The 25,461-nt window shown below is 45.3% G+C and overlaps 1 protein-coding gene across 1 annotated transcript in view; it reads left to right on the plus strand.

Moving 5' to 3' along the window:
• The window catches only part of LOC143784204 (ras-related protein Rab-5B-like), a 53,392-nt gene that overhangs the window by 10,734 nt on the left and 17,197 nt on the right, over window positions 1-25,461 (plus strand). The window contains exon 2 of the mRNA XM_077272136.1: window positions 6,731-6,989. Coding sequence (XP_077128251.1) covers window positions 6,830-6,989 — 160 coding nt within the window. The 5' untranslated portion in view covers window positions 6,731-6,829. The remainder of the gene's footprint in view (window positions 1-6,730; window positions 6,990-25,461) is intronic.

Here is a 25,461-nt window from a genome sequence, read left to right on the forward strand (position 1 = left end):
AACTCGGGAACTACCAGTATGCTGCCCTCCCGTTCGGTCTGTCGATGGCACCAAGAATATTCACCAAATTAATGTCAGATGTCTTTTCCTTCCTCTGTTCTCGAGACAGTCATTGTCCTGTACCTAGACGACTTCTTTATAATAGGGAGATCGGTGGATCACTGTCTTGCACAAATAGAGGAGGTAACTACAACCCTAGCAGTATTGGGCTGGAAAATAAATGTCATCAAGTCGAGATTAACACCAGAGAAAGTTCAGTCCTTCCTGGGGTTGGTTCTAGATTCCACACGCCAGCTCTGTCTCCTACCGGAGAACAAAGTAATCCAAATACAGAGTCTTGTGGAATTGGCAATACAGCAGCCTGTAATGACATTAAGAAAGGCAATGTCCCTGTTACGATCACTAACATCCTGTATACCCGCTGTAAAATGGGCACAATTTCACCTGAGACAATTACAGTGGGAGGTCCTGTCAACACAAAAATTATTAAAAGGGCATTTAGAGGGAAAAGTATACCTTTCAGTAGGCGTGAGAGATTTCCCTAATCTGGTGGTCTGTAAGGGATCATTTGACGTCAGGGGTTCAGTGGCTAACTCCGATAGAGGACGTGATCACAACGGACGCGAGCGGTACGGGATGGGGGTGCACATCTAGGGACCCTCTCGATAGAGGGGTCCTGGTCCCAACCAGAAAGACATCAGACGTCCAATGTAAAAGAGCTATGGGCTGTAGAAAGAGCGGTAAAACATTTCCCCCCTGTCCTTCAGGGTCGTCATACCAGAATTATGGCCGACAATTATGCAGTGGTAGCCTATATCAACCACCAGGGGGGAACAAGGTCCTTTTCCCTTATGGGGGCAACATCTGTCCTTCTCCAGTTAGCAGAACGTCACCTACTGTCCCTCACAGCTCTGCACATAAAGGGGGTCGAAAACACGAAAGCAGACTAACCTGAGTCGCAAAAGGCTAAGACAGGGAGAATGGTCCCTGAATCCCTGGGTATTCCAACAGATAGTACAGGCCTGGGGCAAACCGGTAATAGACTTATTTGCCACTCTTCACAACAGGAAGGTAGAGAGGCTCTGCTCGTTGGACCCGAGAGGGAACCCGTTTGCGTTAGATGCCCTTCAAATACCGTGGAAATTCAGCCTCGCTTACGTGTTTCCACCAATAGCATTAATACCGGTAGTAGTAGTAAGAAAGATCAGAATGGAGCAAGCGAGAGGGATTCTGATTGCTCCATTGTGGCCGAAAAGACCGTGGTTCTCCCTCCTAAGACAGATGTCGGTAATCGATCCATGGATTCTACCAGAGGTTCTGGACCTGCTTACCCAGAGACCAATTTTCCACTCTCAAGTGAAGGGCTTCCATCTGGCAGCCTGGAATTTGAGGGCATTACTAAGCCGGCAGGGATTCTCACCAGGGCTAGTCTCCACCCTGTTGAAAAGTAGAAAACCGATTACATCAAGAATTTATGGTAGGACATGGAAGAGATTCCTAGAGTATTTGGGACAACCTTTGGGGGATGAGGCTCCTGTTGGTGCTATTTTAGAGTTTCTACAAGCAGGCTTACAACTAGGGTTGGCAACCAATACGCTCAAAGTGCAAGTATCGGCTTTAGGAGCCTTATATAATTGTAATTTAGCCTCCAATAGGTGGGTGTCCCATGTTATTAAATCGTGTAGTAGGTCTAGACCTGTGGTAATTCAGAAAATTCCCCCTTGGGATTTGAATCTGGTTTTAGAAGCTCTAACTAGAAATCCTTTTGAGCCTTTGCAAGAATTATCAGCAAACTTTCTCACTCTCAAAACAGTGCTACTGGTAGCTTTGACATCTGCACGTAGGGTGAGTGACTTGCAAGCCCTGCCAATTTGCCCTCCATACACACAGATATATGACGATAGGGTGGTTCTAAGACCAGATCCGGCTTATCTACCTAAGGTAGTTCTTAAATTCCATAGGAGTCAGGAGATTGTATTACCCTCGTTTTTTGATAATCCTAGAAATCCAGGAGAGGAAAAGTTTCATACTCTTGATGCAAGAAGGTCTATGTTACAGTACATATCTTGACCAGTCAGTGGAGGAAGGATCAGTCTCTATTTGTAGCTTTCCAGGGTAGCAGGAAAGGATATGGTGTGTCCAAAAGTACTATTGCTAGCTGGATTAGGGAGGCCATTAGCTTATCCTATGCTGCATGTGGCGCCCCGGTCCCTGAAGGCATCAAGGCTCACTCCACCAGAGCTGTGGCTACTTCCTGGGCTGAGAAAGCAGAGGTATCGATTGATCAGATATGTAAGGCCGCTACCTGGTCCTCACCATCTACCTTCTTTAAACACTACCGACTGAATCTATGGCTAGGTTCACATTGCGTTAGGGCAATCCGTTAAGCACATAGCACTAGCGGATTGCGCTAACGCAATGTTTCTTTAAGGTTCGCGTTCATCGTTCCCGCTAGCGCAGATCCCCGATCTGCGCTAGCGAGGACCGGACCTCGGACGCACTTGGGACGCTGCAAGCAGCGTCCGAGGTCCGTCACAAAAGAACGGCACATCGCTAGCGCATGCCGAAAATGGCATGCCCTAGCGATGCGCTACAGAGACAAATCACATTGCTGTCAATGGGTGCGCTAACGGACCCGTTGCACGGCGTTAATTGTAACAATTTCACCGTGCAACGCAGTCCGTTAGCGTTAAACCATTAACGCAATGTGAACCTAGCCTATCCTCCTCGACTGACCTTACCTTTGGTAGAAGGGTGCTGCAAGCGGTGGTCCCTCCCTAAGGTGCTCCTTTCTCCAAAAATCTCTCAGGTGTGCGGTCATGGGGGAAGGGAAAACACCAAGGTTACTGACCGGTAGCCGGTTTTTCCGGAGCCCATGACAGCACCTGTATATTCCCCCCCCCCCCCCCCCCCTTTTCACTCTTTGGTGTGCACTTGTAGCTGGCTGTTTTTTGTTTATTATTATGATGTAGTGGTAGTTTGCCATGTGAACTAAGCAGGGGGGCCTCTCATGCTCTGAAAACTAACTGAAGCGAGGGAGAGGCACCTTTCTTTTATTTCAGTAGATTTCCTGTCCTGGCTGGGCGGATCCCTCTCTCAGGTGTGCTGCTCCGGAAAAAACGGCTACCGGTAAGTAACCTTGGTGTTTTTCATGAAGATAGTTAACCAACTATCTAAACTTACAAATGTTCAATATGATCTTCCCTAGAGCCCAAACATAAACTTTACATCACAATTAAAGTCTTAAAAGTCAACTGAGGTGCGTTCAGATATTCCAGTCACTTGTGTAGCTTGGTTTTCAGAGTTTTCCATACACCAGAGATGAGCAGGCCACTTTTTCAGAGACGTGTGACTTTTCAAAGAAGGTTCTCTTTCTGATAAATCCCCACGATGATTCACAGTTTTTGTTAATACACTTCCGAAAGTACCCATCAGGACATTGACATTGAGCGCTCCAACATAGAGGTTGACTGCATTTTTCGCAGTCCAGATTACTTGCAAGTGAAGACATCAATGTTTTGCGTGCCAGCTATAATAGCCTGGAGTTTCTTCAAAAAGAAAGGTCCGTGCATTTTAATTCGAGGGTAAAAAAATACTGGTAATTTACGAAGGTTGGAACTTTAATAATGACAGCACTGCTCTAGATGTGCCACACAATGGAGTCCGGTATTGGGGAGACTTCTGTCTTACGGTATGAATGTCCATTGTTGTCCATAGCAGACCATCAGCTCAGCTTTCATGTTACTCACGTTGCTGAATAGTTGGTCAGATGTGTCAAAATGTTTGGTTGAACGTGACCCAATAGTGGCAGGTTGTAGGGGATGTCACACAATGTTTATAAGGGTTCAGTAGGACTTTCCACAGCTTGACAAATTACTAGATTATAATCCTGAATTCTCGGCAGGAGCGGTCTGTGACCTCTCTGTACCGTGGAAGAAAAGGCGCCGGACACAACAGGCAGGGAAGTTGCAATTACCTGCCTAATAGTGCTTAGATACATTTAAAAAAATGTATATACCCTTTAAAGGAACCACAGTCGGCCAGCAGGTGCTGACATCCCTTATCTCTGCCAATTGTTTGGAGTCTGGACCCTCTGTCTACTGAAACGACTTAATAATGTGTCCACGATGTGACAATGACACAACATGGTGTACATTTATGGTCTGAAAGCGACTCTTGTCATATTGCCATAAATTGTTACTGGTCCGGATCATACTAGGTCGTATAGATTAACACCTTCACGACATGTGACATATATGTTGGCTTGCATGCTGAGCCTGCATTTTTCTCCCGCACATGATGGATGATTTAATCCGCCATCATGTGCCATTAACATGTTCTCTGTCAATCTGACAGCGGCATTTCGCACACACTTGCAGGAAACACGCATTTCACGCTCCCTTCTGCACGCGCCTTTGACGGGATCATGGGGCACTGATGGGTTTCCATGACAGCTGGGGGTCTGCTCATAACCCCCATGACTGCCTGTCTTTACAGCGTTAATATGAAACCATGATTTCTGTCATGTACATGTTGGTATCTGCGTAATCGTACTGACCTGGAGAATCATACTGCCAGGTTGGTTTTGCCATTAGTGAACATGGTTAGTAAATATAAAAAACCTAAAAAATAATTGTGGAATTGCACTTTTTTAATGCAATTTTATGGAATTTTGTTTTCCCATACACTATCTGTAATATAAATGGTGTCATTCAAATGTACAACTTGTCCTGCAAAAAAAAAGAACTCCGCTTTGTTAATGGAAAAATAACAATGATGGCGCTTGGAAGAAGGGGAAAAAAAATGGAAAATGCCCCAGGGGGAAAGGGGTTAATGTTTTCCGGATGGCTGTGAATTCCAGCTATCTTTATGCCTTTCCTTGCATTGGCTTCTTACCACTGTAACATTAGGAAATTCCACTTCATACATACAGTTAGGTCCATATATATTTGGACAGAGACAACGTTTTTCTAATTTTGGTTATAGACATTACCACAATGAATTTTAAACAAAACAATTCAGATGCAGTTGAAGTTCAGACTTTCAGTTTTCATTTGAGGGTATCCACATTAAAATTGGATGAAAGGTTTAGGAGTTTCAGATCCTTAACATGTGCCACCCTGTTTTTAAAAGAGACCAAAAGTAATTGGACAGATTAAATAATTTTAAATAAAATGTTCATTTCTAGTACTTGGTTGAAAACCCTTTGTTGGCAATGGCGGCCTGAAGTCTTGAACTCATGGACATCACCAGATGCTGTGTTTCCTCCTTTTTGATGCTCTGCCAGGCCTTCACTGCGGTGGTTTTCAGTTGATGTTTGTTTGTGGGGCTTTCTGTCTGAAGTTTAGTCTTTAACAAGTGAAATGCATGCTCAATTGGGTTGAGATCAGGTGACTGACTTGGCCATTCAAGAATATGCCACTTCTTTGCTTTAATAAACTCCTGGGTTGCTTTGGCTTTATGTTTTGGGTCATTGTCCATCTGTAGTATGAAACGACGACCAATCAGTTTGACTGCATTTGGCTGGATCTGAGCACACAGTATGTCTCTGAATACCTCAGAATTCATTCGGCTGCTTCTGTCCTGTGTCACATCATCAATAAACACTAGTGACCCAGTGCCACTGGCAGCCATGCATGCCCAAGCCATCACACTGCCTCCGCCGTGTTTTACAGATGATTTGGTATGCTTTGGATCATGAGCTGTACCACGCCTTCGCCATACTTTTCTCTTTCCATCATTCTGGTAGAGGTTGATCTTGGTTTCATCTGTCCAAAGAATGTTCTTCCAGAACTGTGCTGGCTTTTTTAGATGTTTTATAGCAAAGTCCAGTCTAGCCTTTTTATTCTTGATGCTTATGAGTGGCTTGCACCGTGCAGTGAACCATCTGTATTTACTTTCATGCAGTCTTCTCTTTATGGTAGATTTGGATATTGATATGCCGACCTCCTGGAGAGTGTTGTTCACTTGGTTGGCTGTTGTGAAGGGGTTTCTCTTCACCATGGAGATTATTCTGCGACCATCCACCACTGTTGTCTCCCTTGGGCGCCCAGGTCTTTTTGCATTAATGAGTTCACCAGTGCTTTCTTTCTCTCTCGGGATGTACCAAACTGTAGATTTTGCCACTCCTAATATTGTAGCAATTTCTCGGATGGGTTTTTTCTGTTTTCGCAGCTCAAGGATGGCTTGTTTCACCTGCATGGAGAGCTCCTTTGACCGCATGTTTACTTCACAACAAAACCTTCCAAATGCAAGCACCACACCTCAAATCAACTCCAGGCCTTTTATCTGCTTAATTGAGAATGACATAATGAAGGAATTGCCCACACCTGTCCATGAAATAGCCTTGGAGTCAATTGTCCAATTACTTTTGGTCCCTTCAAAAACAGGGTGGCACATGTTAAGGAGCTGAAACTCCTAAACCCTTCATCCAATTTTAATGTGGATACCCTCAAATGAAAGCTGAAAGTCTGAACTTCAACTGCATCTAAATTGTTTTGTTTAAAATTCATTGTGGTAATGTCTATAACCAAAATTAGAAAAAATGTTGTCTCTGTCCAAATATATATGGACCTAACTGTATTTGCTAATCAAACAGGTTATCCAAACACAGCTTTCGGGCGCGCAGTGCCGCTGGCTCCCAGGTACTTACGTATTTAGGTAATTTAACATATGAGCTAACCAGAAAGCACAACTTGTTAATTTTTTTTATTTTTTTTTTCCCTGGCAGAGTGCTTTCTGAAGGTTACTTTGGATTTCACGTAACTGAACGGCCAATATTATCCTTCAGAAGACTGGAAGAGACTGATTACTGGAGACAGACGGCACCATGGCTAACCGGGGAAGTACAAGGGCTAATGGAGTGGGCCAGACGAAAATCTGCCAGTTCAAACTGGTGCTGCTTGGAGATATGGCTGTAGGAAAGTCCAGTCTTGTGCTGAGGTTCGTCAAGGGTCAATTTGATGAGTTTCAAGAGACCACCATTGGAGGTAAGAAGCGATGCGTCCTCATGTTACACCGGATTGTTTAGTCATTTGCTCTCTGGCGATGCTGTCCTCACTGATGGGTGCCGTCACCCTATAAAGGTTTGTATCTTTGCTACATGACTGGCCAATGTCATCTTTGCTTGGGAGTCACTCTGAGTAATAACAGGTTGGGTTACAGTTATAGGTGGAGTGAAGAGATGTTCTGCACCACTGATGAAAGCACGCCGACATAAACCTGTTTACTACTCACCTATGGGGAATTTACTAGGCATCTGTATCTCTTCTAAGACTGCTTTACATGATTTATAATCGCTACTCCCGCAATACACGAGAGTCCTTTCATTATAGATCAGGCACAGCGCAGATGATGTATTCTGCTCCATTTTCCACACTGACAGCCATTTGGATGATCAGTTAGAGCCAGGGCTGTTTGTGCGATTTGCAAAAAATAAAATCTCATTGATATTTTTTATTTTATCTGAACTTTGTGTGCAATCTTGATTTTCTTTTTTTTTTTTCATTGTGGAGGGAATGGAAAGGATTGGGCAATCACAGCAAATTTACCACAACATGCACCAAAAAAAAAAAATATATATATATTTATTTTTATTTTTAACCTGGAAAGCATGTGGCTGACTCCAGGAGTGGTGTTCTATTTAACCAGCCTGAGCTGTCAAGAGAAGTTGCAGGGAGGCGCAGCGTCTACTTAGTTGCTGCTCTCACTCCCTGCAGTTAAACAGTTGTTCCAGCAGTGCTTTGGCATGAAGGTGATTAATGCAGAAAGTATTGGTGCGATGTGGCAGAACACCACAGCTCCGGCGCGCTTGAGCTGCTATGACCAGCCACAGAGCTCAGCAGTTCTCCTCTTCTTTTTAGGCTATGTGCACACGTTCAGCATTTTTCAAGTTTTTTTTGCATTTTTTTTCCCTTCCCCATGACGGCATCGGTACATGAGAGATGGTCCCGCCCCCAAGAACAGGAAACCTGCATAGGAGATAAAAGATGGGGGCGGCACCTCTCTCCTCAGTTTGGTTTCCTGTTCTTGCGGGGAACCTGCGGTGCTGCATGGGGAGAGGTCTCCCTCGCTAAGCCGGTCTCTGAGCCGAGGTCCGCGGTGGGAGCAGCGGCGGCGGCGTGCGCGCGTCGCCTCCATACCTGGAGCTGCAGGTGCGTCCTTCCCACTGCGGACTCCCCGGCGTCCGCTCCTGGCCGGAGGCTGGGCCGGGGGAGGAAAATGAGCGTGCCCATCACGACGCTGGCGCTGAATGGGGAACTTCCGGGTATAACCGGAAGTGACGCTACACGCTGTAGAAGCGGTGTGCTGACACTCCCCGGGGGGGAGGAAGTTCAGGGACGCACACACCGCTTCCTGCCCGCCTATATTTAAATCTACAAGGCGGCAAGCTGGCGCTGGGAACAGTCTCCTGCAAGATGGCAGATCTGAAGGAATCAGCGATCCCAGCAGACATCCCACAGCCTGTCGTGGTACTGAGGGTCCGGTGGGTGAGTGCCTTTGTAAGGCAAAGACATGTCAGTGACATTGTGTTTTTTGTATATATGCAGGGAAAGAAAGTTGCCTCTAAACAAAAGCATAAAGTATGTGCACTCTGTGATAGAAGCCTTCCCAAAACGTATGAAAAGCGTATGTGCCGCTCGTGCATAGAAAAAACTGTGTCTGAAGAGTCATCATCATTGCTTCGGAATATAAAAGATATTGTTAGAAGCGAAGTACAATGTACGGTAAAGGAGCAGTTAAAACAACATGGGTTGCAGAGCTCCGTAAACCCGACCTCTATGTCTGCCCAGACATCTGATGTAGAATCCGAGGGTGAACTGGGTGAGCTTCCGCCCGAGGAGGTTTCGGACCTGGACTCTTCAGATGAAGAGTGTGGCCGGCCTTATGTCTTATCAGAAGATGTGGGGAAGTTGCTAAAACTGGTCAGGTCCACCCTGGGGGTTGAGACGCCAAAAGAGAAGCAAACAGTTCAGGACTCTATGTTCAGTAATTTGGAGGATAAGAAACGGAAAGTTTTCCCATTTCATGATAACATACTAAATCTCATTAAAAAAGAATGGAAAAAACCGAATAAAAGGATTTCAGTTCCCCAGGCCTTGAAACGTAAATATCCCTTTAGTGAGGAAATTTGCGAGAAATGGGAAAAGGCGCCTAAGTTGGACGCGGCTATCGCAAGTACCTCCAGGGGCATAGCACTTCCCTTCGAGGACATGGGGGCCCTAAAAGACCCCCTAGATAAAAAGGCGGATGCCTTTCTAAAATCAGCCTGGGAAGCCTCAACTTGGGCGTTTAAACCTGGAGTAGCGGCTACTTGTACTGCCCGTGCCATGGTTAAATGGCTGGAGCAACTAAGCGACCAAATAAAAAACAAATGTCCAAGAGACAGACTTCTAGAAGTCATCCCTCCACTTCAAAATGCAGCAGGATTCCTGGCGGTCGCTGCCATTGATTCTGTTCGGTTTTCTGCCCGGGCGGGTGCCCTTTCTAATTCAGGAAGAAGGGCGTTGTGGTTAAAAAATTGGAATGCTGATTTCCAATCTAAAGTGAAGCTCTGTGCGGTCCCCTGTGAGGGCCAATATTTATTCGGCAGCGCTTTAGATGAGATCTTAGAAAAAGCGGCGGACAAGAAAAAACACTTCCCTCCACCTCCCTTCTTTAAACGACGTTGGTATGACAATCGTCGATCCTTTCGAGGATCAGGTAGGGGCCGAGGCCGCCCCACGGATAGAACCACACGGGGAAAACCCTGGGGGGAGAAAAGAGAAAGAGGGTTTCTTTTCAATAAACCCCCAAAACCGGATCCCAAACAATGACGCCATATTCCAGGTGGGAGGAAGGTTACGTTTTTTTGTCCATCAGTGGGTAACCTTACAGCCGTCCCAATGGATAATCAACTTGTTATCAGACGGCCTACGACTAAATTTCATCTCCCTGCCTCCACACCGAATAAAAGTTACTCGTGTGGCCAAAAAGAACCAGTTAGTTCTCGAAAAAGAAGTTCGTCTTCTTTTAGACAAAAAAGTCCTGGTAAGGGTACCTCCACAGGAAATAGGGAGGGGATTTTACAGCACCCTTTTCCTCACTCCAAAACCGGATGGATCTTTAAGAACTATTTTCAACCTAAAAGAATTAAACAAATTCATCCGGGTAGAAAAATTCAAAATGGAGACTCTGAGAACGGCGGTAAAACTGTTGTATCCAGGATGTTATATGGCAGTGATAGACCTTACCGATGCCTATTATCATGTGCCGATCAGCAGAGAGCATCAACAATTCCTGAGGTTGGTTGTGCAGCTGGGGCAGGTCTACACCCATCTACAATACCAATGTCTCCCCTTTGGGGTATCGGTAGCTCCTCGTATTTTTACAAAAATAATTTCGGAAGTAGCATCCTTCATAAGGAGAGAGAACATTCTGCTAGTGCCCTATTTAGACGATTTCCTCCTGATAGCGGACAATCAAGAAGATTGCATAAAAGCAGTTACAACAGTACGAGAGCTACTAACCAAACTAGGGTGGATAATAAACTTAAAAAAAATCAAGATTGATTCCAGCCCAGATACAGGAGTTCCTGGGGATCCAATTAAATTCAATCAAACAGGTCTGTATCCTTCCAGACAGAAAAATCGAGGCCATAAAACAACGTATAACACAAATACAGGTGGCCCAATACGTCTCGGTGAGGGAAGCCATGTCCCTCCTAGGCATGCTTACTGCAACAATTCCGGCAGTCCAATGGGCACAACTTCATTCAAGGGACCTACAGTGGGAGATCCTGTCAAAACAAACAAGAATACCCTACAAACTAAACCGGAAAATCGTATTGTCACAACATGTTCGGGACTCTCTAAGCTGGTGGCTAGATTCCGGGAATCTAAAAAAAGGGGTCCCATGGTCAATCCAGAATCCGGTGATACTGACCACAGATGCGAGCCCGTTAGGTTGGGGAGCACACCTATCAGATCGGATCCTACAGGGTCTATGGGATCCACAGATGCAATTAGCCTCCTCAAACCTGAAGGAATTGACAGCAGTAAGGCAAGCAATTCTTCAAACAGAAGAAGATCTCAAAGGAAAACATTTAGTAGTGTTGTCCGACAACAGCACAACGGTGTCGTATATAAATCGACAGGGAGGAACCAGATCAAGTTCCCTAATGGAAGAAGCAGGAAGACTATTTCTTTGGGCCGAAAACCACCTTTTATCCCTCACGAGTACACACTTAAAGGGGTCGGACAACTTTGTCGCAGATTTTCTGAGTCGTCACGTCCTGCACCAGGGCGAGTGGTCACTAAATCAAAGAATATTTGGAGAAATCTGTGCAATCTGGGGTCTTCCTCAAGTGGATCTTTTTTCCACAAGGCAGAATCGAAAAGTAGAAAGGTTCTACTCTCTAAACCCGAAAGAGAACCCGGAAGGAGTAGATGCGTTACTACACCAGTGGAGATTCCATCTAGCCTATGCGTTTCCCCCGATCCCATTGATCCCTACAGTCCTGAATAAGATCCGAGAAGAGAAATCACGCATAATCTTAATCGCACCCTTCTGGCCAAAGAGAGCTTGGTTCACTTGGCTCAGACGTATGTCCATCTCGGACCCGTGGATACTTCCAGAGGTTCCAAACCTTCTGCACCAGGGTCCGGTGACACATCCTCAGGTTCACAGCCTACACCTCACTGCTTGGAACTTGAGAGGGGACTTCTGCTAGCAAAGGGGTTCTCGGATCCGTTAATTACTACTCTACTGTCCAGTAGAAAAAAAGTCACAACTGATAAATACCAAAAGGTATGGGGAAAATTTTTAGAATTCTCAGGCCGAGGGATAACTGATACCGTTCAGAAAGTCCCTATATCTGAAATCCTAGAGTTTCTCCAAAAGGGTCTGGAGAGGGGATTATCTACCAGCACTCTAAAAGTGCAAGTCTCGGCGCTTAGCGCCTTGTTTGACCAAAAATTGGCTGATCACCCTTGGGTGTGTAGGTTTATTCGGGCCTCTTTTACAGCCAGACCATTCAAACCTCGTCCAAAGGTCGCTCCCTGGGATTTAAATTTAGTTTTAAACGCCTTGACCTCCTCTCCCTTCGAGCCTCTTTCCTCCATATCGGAAAAAGCGCTAACTTTAAAAACAGTTCTCCTGATTGCCCTTACCTCTGCCAGACGCATTAGTGAGCTTCAGGCTATATCTATTGACCCTCCTTATACTACAATTCTGGAGGATAGGGTAATTATAAAATCTGATCCGGCCTTCTTACCAAAGGTCAACTCGAAATTTCACAGGGACAAGGAGATAGTCTTGCCTTCATTTTGTGCCAATCCAAAATCCCAGGGAGAAGAAACCTTCCATTGCTTGGACGTTAGACGTTGCCTTCTTCAATATATAGAAGTGACAAAACCATGGCGACAGTCTTCAGCCCTTTTTGTTTCCTTTCAGGGGGCAAACAGGGGAAAAAAGGCCACAAAATCAACTATTGCACGTTGGCTCCGTATGGCTATATCACTTTCCTATTCCTCTTCGGGTCAGGTCCCTCCACCTGGTGTTACGGCCCACTCTACGAGGGCTATTTCCACATCTTGGGCAGAGAGGGCAAATGCATCGATAGAGCAAATCTGTAATGCAGCAGTATGGTCTTCACCCTCTACTTTCTTCCGCCATTATAGATTAAATCTGGGGCTATCAGATCTTGCCTTTGGTAGGAAAGTTCTATCTGCCGTTGTCCCACCCTAGAGGTTCTTTCTATTTCTTCCTCTCATGTACCGGTGCTGTCATGGGGAAGGGAAAAAATGATAATTACTTACGGGTAATTTGATTTTCCAGATCCATGACAGCACCGCTCTAGTTCCCGCCCTATCTTGGTGATGGTGTGTGATTCACAAAAGAAAAACAACAAAAAAAAAATCTTAAAAAAAAAAACAACCCACAAACGGAAGATGGGGTAATAACCACTTAACATAACAATAGATAAATAGTCTTAGAGTTAAGTATAATTTATATATGCCTAAAACTAACATAGCGGTTACCTTACATTCTCTGTAAGCAAACTGAGGAGAGAGGTGCCGCCCCCATCTTTTATCTCCTATGCAGGTTTCCTGTTCTTGGGGGCGGGACCATCTCTCATGTACCGGTGCTGTCATGGATCTGGAAAATCAAATTACCCGTAAGTAATTATCATTTTTCGGCCGCATTCCGTGGGAAAAAAACGCTAAAAAACGCTTACCTTAAGCATTCCATCATTTTAATGCATTCCACAGTTTTTGTGCACATGCTGCGTTTTTCTCCGAAAAAAAAAAAAAAAAGCGTCGTGGTAAACGCAACATGTTCATTAATTTTGCAGATTTTTTGCGTTTTTGCCGCTATATTATTTCATTGGGAAGCTCTGGAAAAATTCACAAAAAACGCAAGCGGATTTCCTGCAGAAAGTCTGGTTTTGTTAAGGAAAATTCTGCTGACATTCCTAACGTGTGCACATAGCCTTACAGTGCACGCTCCACCAATAGCAAAAAACTGCGCTAGCGGGAGGAGAATGTCCGAGGATAAAAATACATTTTTCGATTCTATAAAACCTTGAATCGTGTCAATATTTTATGGTGTATTAATCAAATTAACTTGATTAATCGCCCCTCCCTAATTAAAGCTGCACAGCCCTCTCTATTCCCTATCTGCACTTGGAAATCACTGGAACCTGGAGCAGATTGGCAATGCCTTACACACAGGTAAATAGTGTAAACTAGGGGTATTGCCAGCAAAACATTCATCACCTAGAAGAATGAAAATTTCTCACTGTGATCTGCTGTGAAGGCACTGAGCTGAACTGGGGTGACCTCATCACTGACTTTTTCCCACGGTGCTAAGGTCACAGCAGTTCAGCCCTGATGGGAAGCAGCCTCAGTGACCGGAGGTAACCTCAATGACGTCACCGCTGGTCAATGATGCTGCTCACAGCTGCTCATTCACCATTGGTTCTCAGCCTGGACTGTCGCATCTTGACTCCGTCTAGGTTGAAAACTATTTATCCCCCTGACATGGATTACAGCGTGGGACAGAACGATGGCGAGATGAGGGATATTGTTGTTTGTTTTTCATTTTTGTTTTATTACAGGAGACGAGGAATTAAGTCGAATTAGGTAATAACCTTTATCCAGCAGTGGGAGCACCAAATCCCACACAATTTTCCCACTCACTCCCAGGACAGTGGGGCATTCAGGGGGTTCAATCCGGGTGTCCTTCCCTTCATAAACTCTAAACCTGTGGGTGTACCCTGAGGTACTCTCACACAGCTTATGGAGTTTTGATTCAGTACCTGGCCCTCTAGCTGGGCCGGTACTGAAGTAATCTGAGCCTTCCCTTAAAATGAATTTAGGACTCATCCACGCAGATGTCCCTTTGGGGCACGTACACTTAAAGGGCCACTGTCACCCCCTCCAGCCGTTATAAACTAAAAGAGCCACCTTGTGCAGCAGTAATGCTGCATTCTAACAAGGTGGCTCTTTTAGTTTTAGGTTCAAGCATACCCCAAATAAAACGTTTTTATACTTAGCCACAATTCCTGTCTCTAGCCAGGTAGGCGGGTCCTCACTCCCCAGCTTGGCCAGCTCCTCTGCCGTCACTCACATCTTCCTGCGCTTTCGGCGCCGCCCCCTCAGCGCTGTTATCGTTTCAAATCCGGCGCCTGCGCTGTGTACTGGTGTCCTGCGCAGACGCAGTAAGCTCTGGCCGTCTGATGTAATGGCTGATACCAGAGAACAAAAGACATCCACAGAACACCAGGATGGATCTGCTGCACAGCAAATAGCTGTAGGACCTGCGATGACGTCACTGCCATGTGATTGCCCTAATCACATGGCAGTGACATCATCGCAGGTCCTACAGCTATTTGCTGTGCAGCAGATCCATCCTGGTGTTCTGTGGATGTCTTTTGTTCTCTGGTATCAGCCATTACATCAGACGGCCAGAGCTTACTGCGTCTGCGCAGGACACCAGTACACAGCGCAGGCGCCGGATTTGAAACGATAACAGCGCTGAGGGGGCGGCGCCGAAAGCGCAGGAAGATGTGAGTGACGGCAGAGGAGCTGGCCAAGCTGCGGAGTGAGGACCCGCCTACCTGGCTAGAGACAGGAATTGTGGCTAAGTATAAAAACGTTTTATTTGGGGTATGCTTGAACCTAAAACTAAAAGAGCCACCTTGTTAGAATGCAGCATTACTGCTGCACAAGGTGGCTCTTTTAGTTTATAACGGCTGGAGGGGGTGACAGTGGCCCTTTAAGCAAACATTTTGTTGAAGTGTTCGATGACCGGACAAACTTTGAACAGACGGTCAAAGTTGGAGTCATCTCGTGGGGGACACTGTGCATTATCGGTATAATGCAGGAACTTGTGGATGGCCTCAAAACGTGTCCGGGCCATGACCATTCGGAAAACTTGAGTGTTGTATAAAACATCAACACTCCAATATTGCCGAAGTTCTGGTTTCTTCAGGATCCCCATGTGAAGGACCCAGTCCCAAGACTGCATCTTTTCAACTGCGTCTACAGGAGTCCAGTTAGTAAATGATGAACCGGGGCTTTGTGCAAAAAATTGATAAGCGTACAAATTAGTTTGGCCCACCATGAGGTTAACAGAATCCTCAGAGAAAAAAAAAGTTTAAAGTCTAGTTCTGTGAGTCTGGTGGTGTCAAACTTGATTTCTGATTCTGCCACAAAATAAGGAATCGGTGGCTCATAATTTTGGGGGGCGGCGAGGTCCATACGGGGTCAGCAATGGGTGGCGCTGGTTCATCTTCTGGAATGGTGGGCGCTGCTTCATCTTTTGTCCTGGGACGTCTGCGTGGCGGCTCAGCAGGACCTGAGGAGGAAGATGAGGATGAAGTGGACGAGGAGAACGAATCTGAAAAATAAAGAAATGTGGAACCCATCCTCGATATCAGTGTCGGAGGTAAGGAAAGCATATGCCTCCTCCACTGAATAGTGTTGTTGGGACGACATTTTTTTTTTATGAATGTGGTGATTTTGTCAGTACTTTATTTAACTGTGTGAGAGAGAGAGAGTGCTTGGTGTAAACTTATTTGTCTGAAAAGAAAAAGCTAAAAGAAAAAAGCAGCAACCAGGGAGAAAACAGTCAGTGAAAGAAAAGTGTAAAGCAGCAGACACGAGCTTTGAGTGAACTGCGTCCACTAATCAAAGCTCAGCGGCTGCTGGATGTATGCACAGGGGTGGCGCAAAAGGAGGGTGATAAAGAAAAGTGGAAAACAGCAGGCACAAGGTCTGAGTGAACTGTGACACTAATCAAAGCTTGGCGGCTACACAGGGGTGGCGCAAAGTAGGGTGAAAAAGAAAAGCGGAAAACAGCGAGCACAAGTGCTGATCGGTGAACTGAGTCACCAATAAATGCTTGGCAGCTGCTGAATGTGCGCACCGAGGTGGCACAAAGGGGGGTGTAAAAAGAGGAGGAAGAGGGGGATTGGGGTGAATGAAGAGAGATCGGACAGGGATCAAAACATTTAAACTTGGTCTTTTCTTTTTGTCTTGTCTTTTTTCTTCTCTGTTCTTTGTTCAGCAGGAATTGTGGTGTCACAGGCTTCTGTGGCACCACAAGGCCCAGCACAGCAGGAAATCCTGTAGCATGACCACTCTGCAGGAATCCCCAGCTTGTGTGAGGTCCTGCAAGCGCGGTCAAACCGCTGCTGTGCCTCTGTCATTGGTGCGATCAATGATCACATTGATCGCACCAATCAGGGCTGACCCTGGTGACGCTGGTGTTGCCAGGCAACAGCCTAGGATCGGAGCTCACAGAGATATTCTAGATTAGCTGTCTTGGCAAAAAAAATATGTTTTACATAATGGTCCTGAGACGGCATTTCACCTTGTCACCATCGAAGGATGGAGGGGAACGCTGGCCCAGACGTCACTACTGTTGCAAAACATCACATGTTCCAGACAGAAATAAGCTTGGCAGATGTCCTGATTGCAGACCAGGGCGGCTGCGTTCACCTCCGCTGGATCATACTGCTTTGTATTTTGCAACACACAAGTGCCGTCCTTACACTCCTACTCGGTGCCATATTTGCTGATCATGTTTTGAAGATGAATGTAAAGGAATTGCTAATGGAATTACAAAATATCATTGACTCTTCTGCGACACGGGCTCCGTTCTATTAGCTGAGCATATACTTGTACAAAGAACTTCTGAGCAATATGCTGGGGGCCGTGCACTAGTGGCAGTGACCTCCCCCCAGGGGTTGTGGCAATGGCCCCAGGGTTGTCACCTCTACTTTTTGCAAACCCAAAGTGGAGCAGAAACTTACATTGTCATACAAAGTTGCATGTGTCTAATGTGACCAGTGTTCTGTTTTTGCTTTCTTAAATGCATGTATCTGGGGATAAAAAAATAATTTTTGCAATCGGCTTCATTAACCATTTTGCACCATTTTGCTTTTACAGGCTCCTTTTATGTCCCTGCACATTCAATACTGTTGTGCTCGATGGTCATAAATCGGCAAAAAGGAATTTAAAAAGATAGATAAAAGCTAGAAACTTTCCCATATTGGACTGTCAGAATGAGCTCACTGACAAATCCTCATTTACTCCATTCTGCAGCCAGCAATAAACCGTATCCAACAGAGGCAATAGAAAAGAAATGGTGCAAACGTTTTTTTTTTTGTTTTTTTTTGAAAGCCCAATTACAGAAATGACTTTTAGCATTAAAAAAAAAAAAAAAAATCACCCAGGTAAGAAAATGGTCCCGTAGGTGAACAACCCCAATAACTACTTGTGTAAGGGTTCATTCACTTGTCCAATTTTAGGTACCTGTTAATTTTGCACATAAACACATACCCTTTAGGCTGTGTGCACACAGTGCGTTTTCTCTTCGCCACGACAGCACCCACTGAGAGAGGGGATCCGCCCCTAGGAACAGGAAACCCTACGGAGAGATAAAAGGGGCGGTCCCCCTCGCTCCCACAGTTTGGTTTCCTGTTCCTATGGGAATCCACGGAGAAGAGGATGCCTAGCCTGGATGCCGCTTGCGCAGTTTACCTGAGAGGACGGCAAGGGCTCCAGAGCTGGATGCAGCGTCGGGGGTTCTCTTCTCAGCTTCCCCCCTCTGCTGGCAGGCGCCGTGAGGCCAGAACTGTTGGAGTTACTGGCTCATGGAAATCCACCCGGAGTCGTCTGCGGGACCAAGCGCGAGATATGATGACCGCCTAGGTGAGCGCTCTGGCAGCGTGGAGGTCCACTGTTTCCCCGGGAGGATTGCGGTATCCTCCGGGGTGAAGGAGGAGACAGACGGCACCTGCGCTGATTCCGGTGGCAGCGCAGGCGCATAATGCAGAGCCGCGACCTGGAAATGGTTAGCACTTCCGGGTTCAACCGGAAGAAGATGGCGGCCCCCATATGAAAAGGACGCCGGCGCAATTGCTCCGGCGTCCACAATGGATTAATCGCAGAACCCTGCGATGCTTTCTGTAGAAGACACCGCATCTACCCCACGTACACGTGGCAGCAGCAATCGCTCTAAGCAGAGCGGATCCTCTAGGAAAAAGTCGGACCAAGCCGGTTCTCCACCCCGGTCTCCTCCTCGTCAATCGGTACCGTTAAAGCTTCACTGGGGTGAGTGTGCATCTACCCTCATAGGCTGACTATTGTTCCCTCTCCTTCTATACACCCTAGGGAAAGAAAACTGAAAAAACGAAGCACAAACAGTGTGCGTTATGTCTCCAGCCCCTCCCAGATAGTTACAAAAAGAGACTTTGTAAATCATGTATTGATTCCACCTTGCGGGAGGAAGCCTCAGTTAAATCAGAGGACATCAGACTTATAATTAGGCAAGAGTTACAGGCCTTACATAGTTCAGATAAAGAACCGCGTGCCAAGGGTAAAAGAGGATACGAATCCCCTATATCTAATCCATCTTCTGACATGGAGAAAGCAGACTCTGATATTTCCCACAAATATGTTTCCTCAGATGAGGACCAGGATACATGCTTTCCCACCGACAGTATTGACAACCTTGTCAGGTCCGTTTGTAATACCATGGGCATCGAGGATTCTAAAGTCCCCAGAACACAGCAGGATATTATGTTTGCCGGTTTATCGGAAAAGAAAAGGCCTTCTTTTCCGGTGATAGCAGCAATAAAAACTTTAGTCAAAAAAGAGTGGGAAAGCCAGGGCCAAAGAGGATTACCTCCATCCTCAAAAAGACGTTATCCCTTCAATGATGAAGAGTTTTCGACATGGACAAAAGCGCCAAAGGTGGACGCTGCGGTAGCATCCACATCCAAAAAATCTTTGCTACCTGTAGAGGATTCAGGCTCATTACAGGACCCGTTAGACCGTAAAGCCGACTCACTTTTAAAAAGAGCCTGGGAGTCGTGTACGGGAGCCTTCAGGCCGTCTATCTCCGCTACATGCACTGCTAGGTCCATGTTGGTCTGGCTGAGTGACTTAGAGGAAGGACTTAAAGGTGGTCTTTCTAGAGACAAACTGTTGTCCTCTATACCCTTAATTAGAGGGGCTACAGCTTTCCTGGCGGATTCATCTGCCGACTCTATACGCTTGGCGGCCAAATCGGCAGGTCTCACAAATGCGGCACGTAGAGCCCTATGGCTTAAGGGCTGGAAAGGCGATCCCCAGACGAAGTCCAAATTATGTGGCCTCCCATGTCAGGGTGAGTACCTGTTTAATACCAAACTGGACGAAATCTTAACTAAAGCGGGAGAAAGAAAGAAGGGCTTCCCTAATAATAATTACCTTCCGTCCTATAGGAGAGCGTTCCGGAAGCCCATATTTAATAAAAGGAAAGATTTTAAAAACCAAGATCGCTGGACCCCTAGAGACGCCAAACAAAGAGGTGCATTCTTTGGGAAGCGCCCTTTTAAAACTGAAGACAAGCCCCGTTAGAGCAGATCTACCTGTGGGAGGTAGATTATCCTCCTTCTCAAACCAATGGAGAAGAATAACATCAAACGTTTGGGCAAATAGTCTCGTCACCTCTGGCTTAAAGTTAAAATTTGCCCGAGTCCCTCCGGACTCATTTCTATTGACTTCTTTAAAGTCGCAGTCTCAACAGGAGGCATTAAAGCAAGAAGTAATGAATCTTCTATCCAAAGGAGTTTTGGTGGAGGTTCCATTTCTTCAGGAGGGGAAAGGGTTCTATTCCCCGCTATTTCTGATTACAAAACCTGATGGATCATTCAGAACCATCATAAATCTTAAAAAACTGAACACGTTCTTAGAAAATCAAACCTTTAAAATGGAATCTATTCGATCCACCGTAAAACTCCTGTTTCCCCATTGCTTTATGGCGGTTCTGGACTTGAAAGATGCGTATTACCATCTACCAATCTTTAAAGAACATCAACAGTTTCTCCGCGTAGCGGTTGTGTTGAATGGATGTATACGGCACTTTCAGTATACAGCAATGCCCTTTGGACTATCAATTGCTCCAAGGGTATTCACTAAACTAATGTCAGAGGTAATGTCATATCTAAGATTAAAAGACACCCTCATAATCCCATACCTAGACGACCTTCTGGTAGTGGGAAATTCCCCCTCACAATGTCAGCAAAGACTAAGTGATATGATTTCATCCCTGCAGAACTTAGGATGGTTAATAAATTGGGAAAAATCTAGGCTGATCCCAACAACTCGGCAAACATTTTTGGGAATTATATTAGATTCTATGAGCCAGAAATGTTTTCTCCCAGAATCTAAACAGATAACGGTTAGGAATAAGGTTCAGTCTATACTAGATAAACCTATAATTTCCCTCCGAGAAGGCATGTCCTTGCTTGGCTCCTTCACGTCATGTATTCCAGCGGTTCCATGGGCCCAGTTCCACTCGAGGTGCTTACAGTATGCAATTTTACATGAGGAAATAAAATTACAAGGGCAATTAGACGGTAAAATTTCCCTTTCCAGTGACGTAATTCAATCTCTAACCTGGTGGCTACAACCAGACCATCTAGTTAGCGGGGTTCCCTGGGTGGTTAAACCCTCAAACATAATATTTACAGATGCCAGTCCTGATGGTTGGGGGCACACTTAGGGGACCAAATTGTCCAGGGGCTATGGTCGGTTACGGAATCAGACGACTCGTTTAATAAAAAAGAACTAAAAGCCATCTATCATGCCCTATGTGAATTCCTCCCACAGCTACACGGAACACATACCAGGGTACTCTCAGACAACATGACATCAGTGGCTTACGTCAATCATCAAGGAGGAACAAGATCAGGCACTCTCATGTCTCTAACCGAAGACATCTTGACTATAGCCGAAAATCATCTTCTGTCCTTAACAGCACTACATGTCCGAGGAATAGACAACTCAAAAGCAGACTTTCTCAGTCGCCATACCCTCCATCAGGGGGAGTGGGTGTTAAATCATCGGATATTCAAAATGATAACTATAAAATGGGGTATACCCGACATAGATCTCTTTGCTACAAGAGACAACAGGAAAGTAAAAACATTTGCCTCAATGTTCCGAAGCGACAACCCCGATGTTCTCGACGCCCTCCAGATTCCATGGACATTTCAGAAAGCATATGCCTTTCCCCCGATGATTCTTCTTCCAACGGTGATCAGGAAAATAAGGGAGGACAGAGCGAATGTAATCTTAATTGCCCCATTCTGGCCAAAGAGACCATGGTTTTCCCTGCTCAGAGCCATGTCCATCTCGGATCCATGGATCCTCCCAGAGAATCAGGATCTTCTCTTCCAGGGGCCCTTCAACCACCCTCATGTGAAGGGTCTACGGTTGACAGCCTGGAATTTGAGAGGCAGCTGTTAAAACTAAGGGGCTTCTCTGATAAAGTAATTGATACCCTATTGCTGAGTAGGAAAAGATCCACTACATCGATCTATGTAAAAGTATGGAAAAAATATTTAAGCCTCTATCCCTCAACCCTGTCAAAGGAAATTCCAGTCTCTATTATTCTTGAATTTCTCCAAAAAGGACGTGATTTAGGCCTTTCAGTTAATACCTTAAAAGTGCAAGTTTCTGCACTAGGGGCTTTATATAGTCACAACATTGCGGGCAATAGGTGGATAGCCAGATTCATTTCAGCCTGCCAGAGATCAGAACCAGTTCAAATTCCCCACTTACCTCCTTGGGATGTTAATCTAGTCCTTGAAGCCTTAACAGATCACCCATTTGAGCCTCTACACTCTGCTCACATTAAACACGTCTCCCTCAAGACTGCTCTTCTTGTCGCCTTAGTATCGGCAAGAAGGGTAAGTGACATACAGGCGCTATCAGTAGATCCTCCATTTATGTCAATATTGCCAGATAGGATTGTCCTAAAAACAGACCCTTCCTACCTACCTAAAGTGTGTACAAAATTTCATAGATCTCAAGAAATCCTTCTTCCTTCCTTCTATGATAACCCTACCAATCAGGAAGAGGAAAAATACCATACTTTAGATGTGAGAAGGGCTATAATAACCTATCTAGACAGGACTAGGGCCTGGAGGAAGAGCAGGTCTCTTTTTTTGTTTCCTTCCAGGGTCAAAGGAAAGGAGCTGGTGTTACAAAAGGCACATTATCCCGATGGATTCGGGAGGCAATATACCTGGCATATTCGTCTAAAGGGGAGAATCCACCTGAGACTGTAAAGGCACATTCCACCCGGGCGATAGCATCATCCTGGGCTGAACGAGCAGAGATTCCAATAGATCTCATATGTAAGGCCGCAACCTGGTCGTCTCCTACTACCTTCTATAGTCACTATAGACTAGATTTATCTACCTCCACTGACTTGTGTTTCGGTAGATCAGTTCTTAACACGATAATCCCCCCCCAAATAACTATCTCTGAAAGTCTCTCAGTGGGTGCTGTCGTGGCGAAGAGAAAACACCGGATTACGTACCGGTAATGCTCTTTTATAGAGCCACGACAGCACCCCTTCACTTCCCTCCCTTATATATATTAGTTTGCATATGAGCACTATTAAGGGTGATTGGTTCTTGTAAATATACGTAATTAAGTTATGATAAAATGTTAATATAGAATGACCTACTAAAACTGGTGGGCGGTTCCTCGCAATCTCTGTAACCCAAACTGGGAGCGAGGGGGGACCGCCCCTTTTATCTCTCCGTAGGGTTTCCTGTTCCTAGGGGCGTATCCCCTCTCTCAGTGGGTGCTGTCATGGCTCTATAAAAGAGCATTACCGGTACGTAATCCGGTGTTTTTTATGCTTTTTCTCCTCGCGGAAATGGGCCAAAAACGCTATGGAATCCTTGGCGATCTTATTCAGTGACAGTCCTGAAGTGTTGAGCACATGATCAGTAAATTTCCTTTGAGTATTTGCAGTGTTTTTTTTTTTTTTTGTTTTGTTTTCTTCAGCATGTCAATTTTGTGCATTTCTGCAGCATTTTTCACCCATGAACTTCAATTGTCAGTCAAATCCACAGCAAAAACGCAGGTATAAAAATGTTTACGGATTTTCTGAGTGTTTGTTTGCATTTTACTTCCTATGGTGTTTCCCAAGCTGTCATCTGTGGATTAGGCATTCGGTAAGTATGGTTTAACCCCTTCATGACCTTGGGATTTTCCATTTTTCCGTGTTCGTTTTTCGCTCCCCTCCTTCCCAGAGCCATAACTTTTTTATTTCTCCGTCCATATGGCCATGTGAGGGCTTATTTTTTGCGGGACGAGTTGTACTTTTGAACGACATCATTGATTTTAGCATGTCGTGTACTAGAAAACGGGAAAAAAATTCCAAGTGCGGTGAAATTGCAAAAAAAGTGCAATCCCACACTTGTTTTTTGTTTGGCTTTTTTGCTAGGTTCACTAAATGCTAAAACTGACCTGCCATTATGATTCTACAGGTTACTACGAGTTCATAGACACCTAACATGACTAGGTTATTTTTTATCTAAGTGGTGAAAAAAAATTCCAAACTTTGCTAAAAAAAAATAAATAACAAAATTGCGCCATTTTCAGATATCCGTAGCGTCTCCATTTTTCATGATCTGGGGTCGGTTGAGGGCTTATTTTTTGCGTGCCTAGCTGGCTTTTTTAATGATACCATTTCGGTGCAGATACGTTCTTTTGATCGCCCATTATTGCATTTTAATGCAATGTCGCGGCGACCAAAAAAAGGTAATTCTGGTGTTTTAAATTTTTTTTATCGCTACGCTGTTTAGCGATCAGGTTAATGCTTTTTTTTTATTGATAGATCGGGCGATTCTGAACGCGGCGATACCAAACGTGTAGATTTGGTATTTTTTTTATTGATTTATTTTGAATGGGGCGAAAGGGGGGGTGATTTAAACTTTTATATTTTTTTTATTTTTTTCACCTTTTTTTTACTTTTATTTTTGCCATGCTTCAATAGCCTCCATGGGAGGCTAGAAGCAGGCACAACCCGATCGCCTCTGCTACATAGCAGCGATCTGATGTTCGCTGCTGTGTAGCAGAAAATCAGGTGTGCTGTGAGCGCCGACCACAGTGTCGCGCTCACAGCTACCGGCGATCAGTAACCATAGAGGTCTCAAGGACCTCTATGGTTACAATGGAGAAGCATCGCCGACCTCCAATCATGTGACGGGGGTCGGCGATGCGCTCATTTCCGGCCACTCGGCCAGAAGCGGTAGTTAAATGCCGCTGTCTGCATTTGACAGCGGCATGTAACTAGTTAATAGGCGCGGGCAGATCGCGATTCTGCCTGCGCCTATTACGGGCACATGTCAGCTGTTCAAAACAGCTGACATGTCCTGGCTTTGATGCGGGCTCACCGCCGGAGCCCACATCAAAGCGGGGCTTCTGACCTCGGACGTACTATCCCGTCCGAGGTCAGAAAGGGGTTAATTAAGGTTCATTAAAGGAGTCTGTCATTATTTCAAATAAAGGACTTTATTCTGGGTGTCTGTGTTTTTATACAATATCACAATGGGGTGTCTTATAGACGCCTCTCCATTACTAACCTGTGGGCTTGATGTCACCTGACAAGACAAATGTAATATGAACCACTTGCCACCTCTACAGGGCAAGTGGGAAGATCGAGGCTAAGCGCTAGATTTGGCGCATCTCATAGATGCACCTTTTCTGGGGCGGCTGAGAGCTGATGTTTTGGTCTGGGAGGGGACAATATTCATGGCCCCTTCCTAGGCTATAAATATGAGCCCGCAGCTGTCTCCCTAGCCTTTGCTGGTTAGATTTTAAAGGGGGACCCTATGATATGCTGATCAAACTCGCCCATTCAAGTGATTGGATCCCCCCAAAAAAAGATGTGACGTGCACGGTCCATTTTTCACCGATTGGTTGGTAGGAGAAGCCGCCAGCCGTCATCAGGCAGTATAACAGTTGTGTGACTTGCTGTTGCATGGCTATTTTAGAGCTGCAATTATTCTGTAGAAACACCACCAAATCGCAGACAAGTCACTGTTAAACGTAATTTGCTTTGAAATCTATGGCAAGTGTGTAAATCTAATACGTTTGAAAGCATTTTAGGCTATGTGCACAT

Source organism: Ranitomeya variabilis, chromosome 7, assembly GCF_051348905.1.
Source record: "Ranitomeya variabilis isolate aRanVar5 chromosome 7, aRanVar5.hap1, whole genome shotgun sequence".
Taxonomy (NCBI): domain Eukaryota; kingdom Metazoa; phylum Chordata; class Amphibia; order Anura; family Dendrobatidae; genus Ranitomeya; species Ranitomeya variabilis.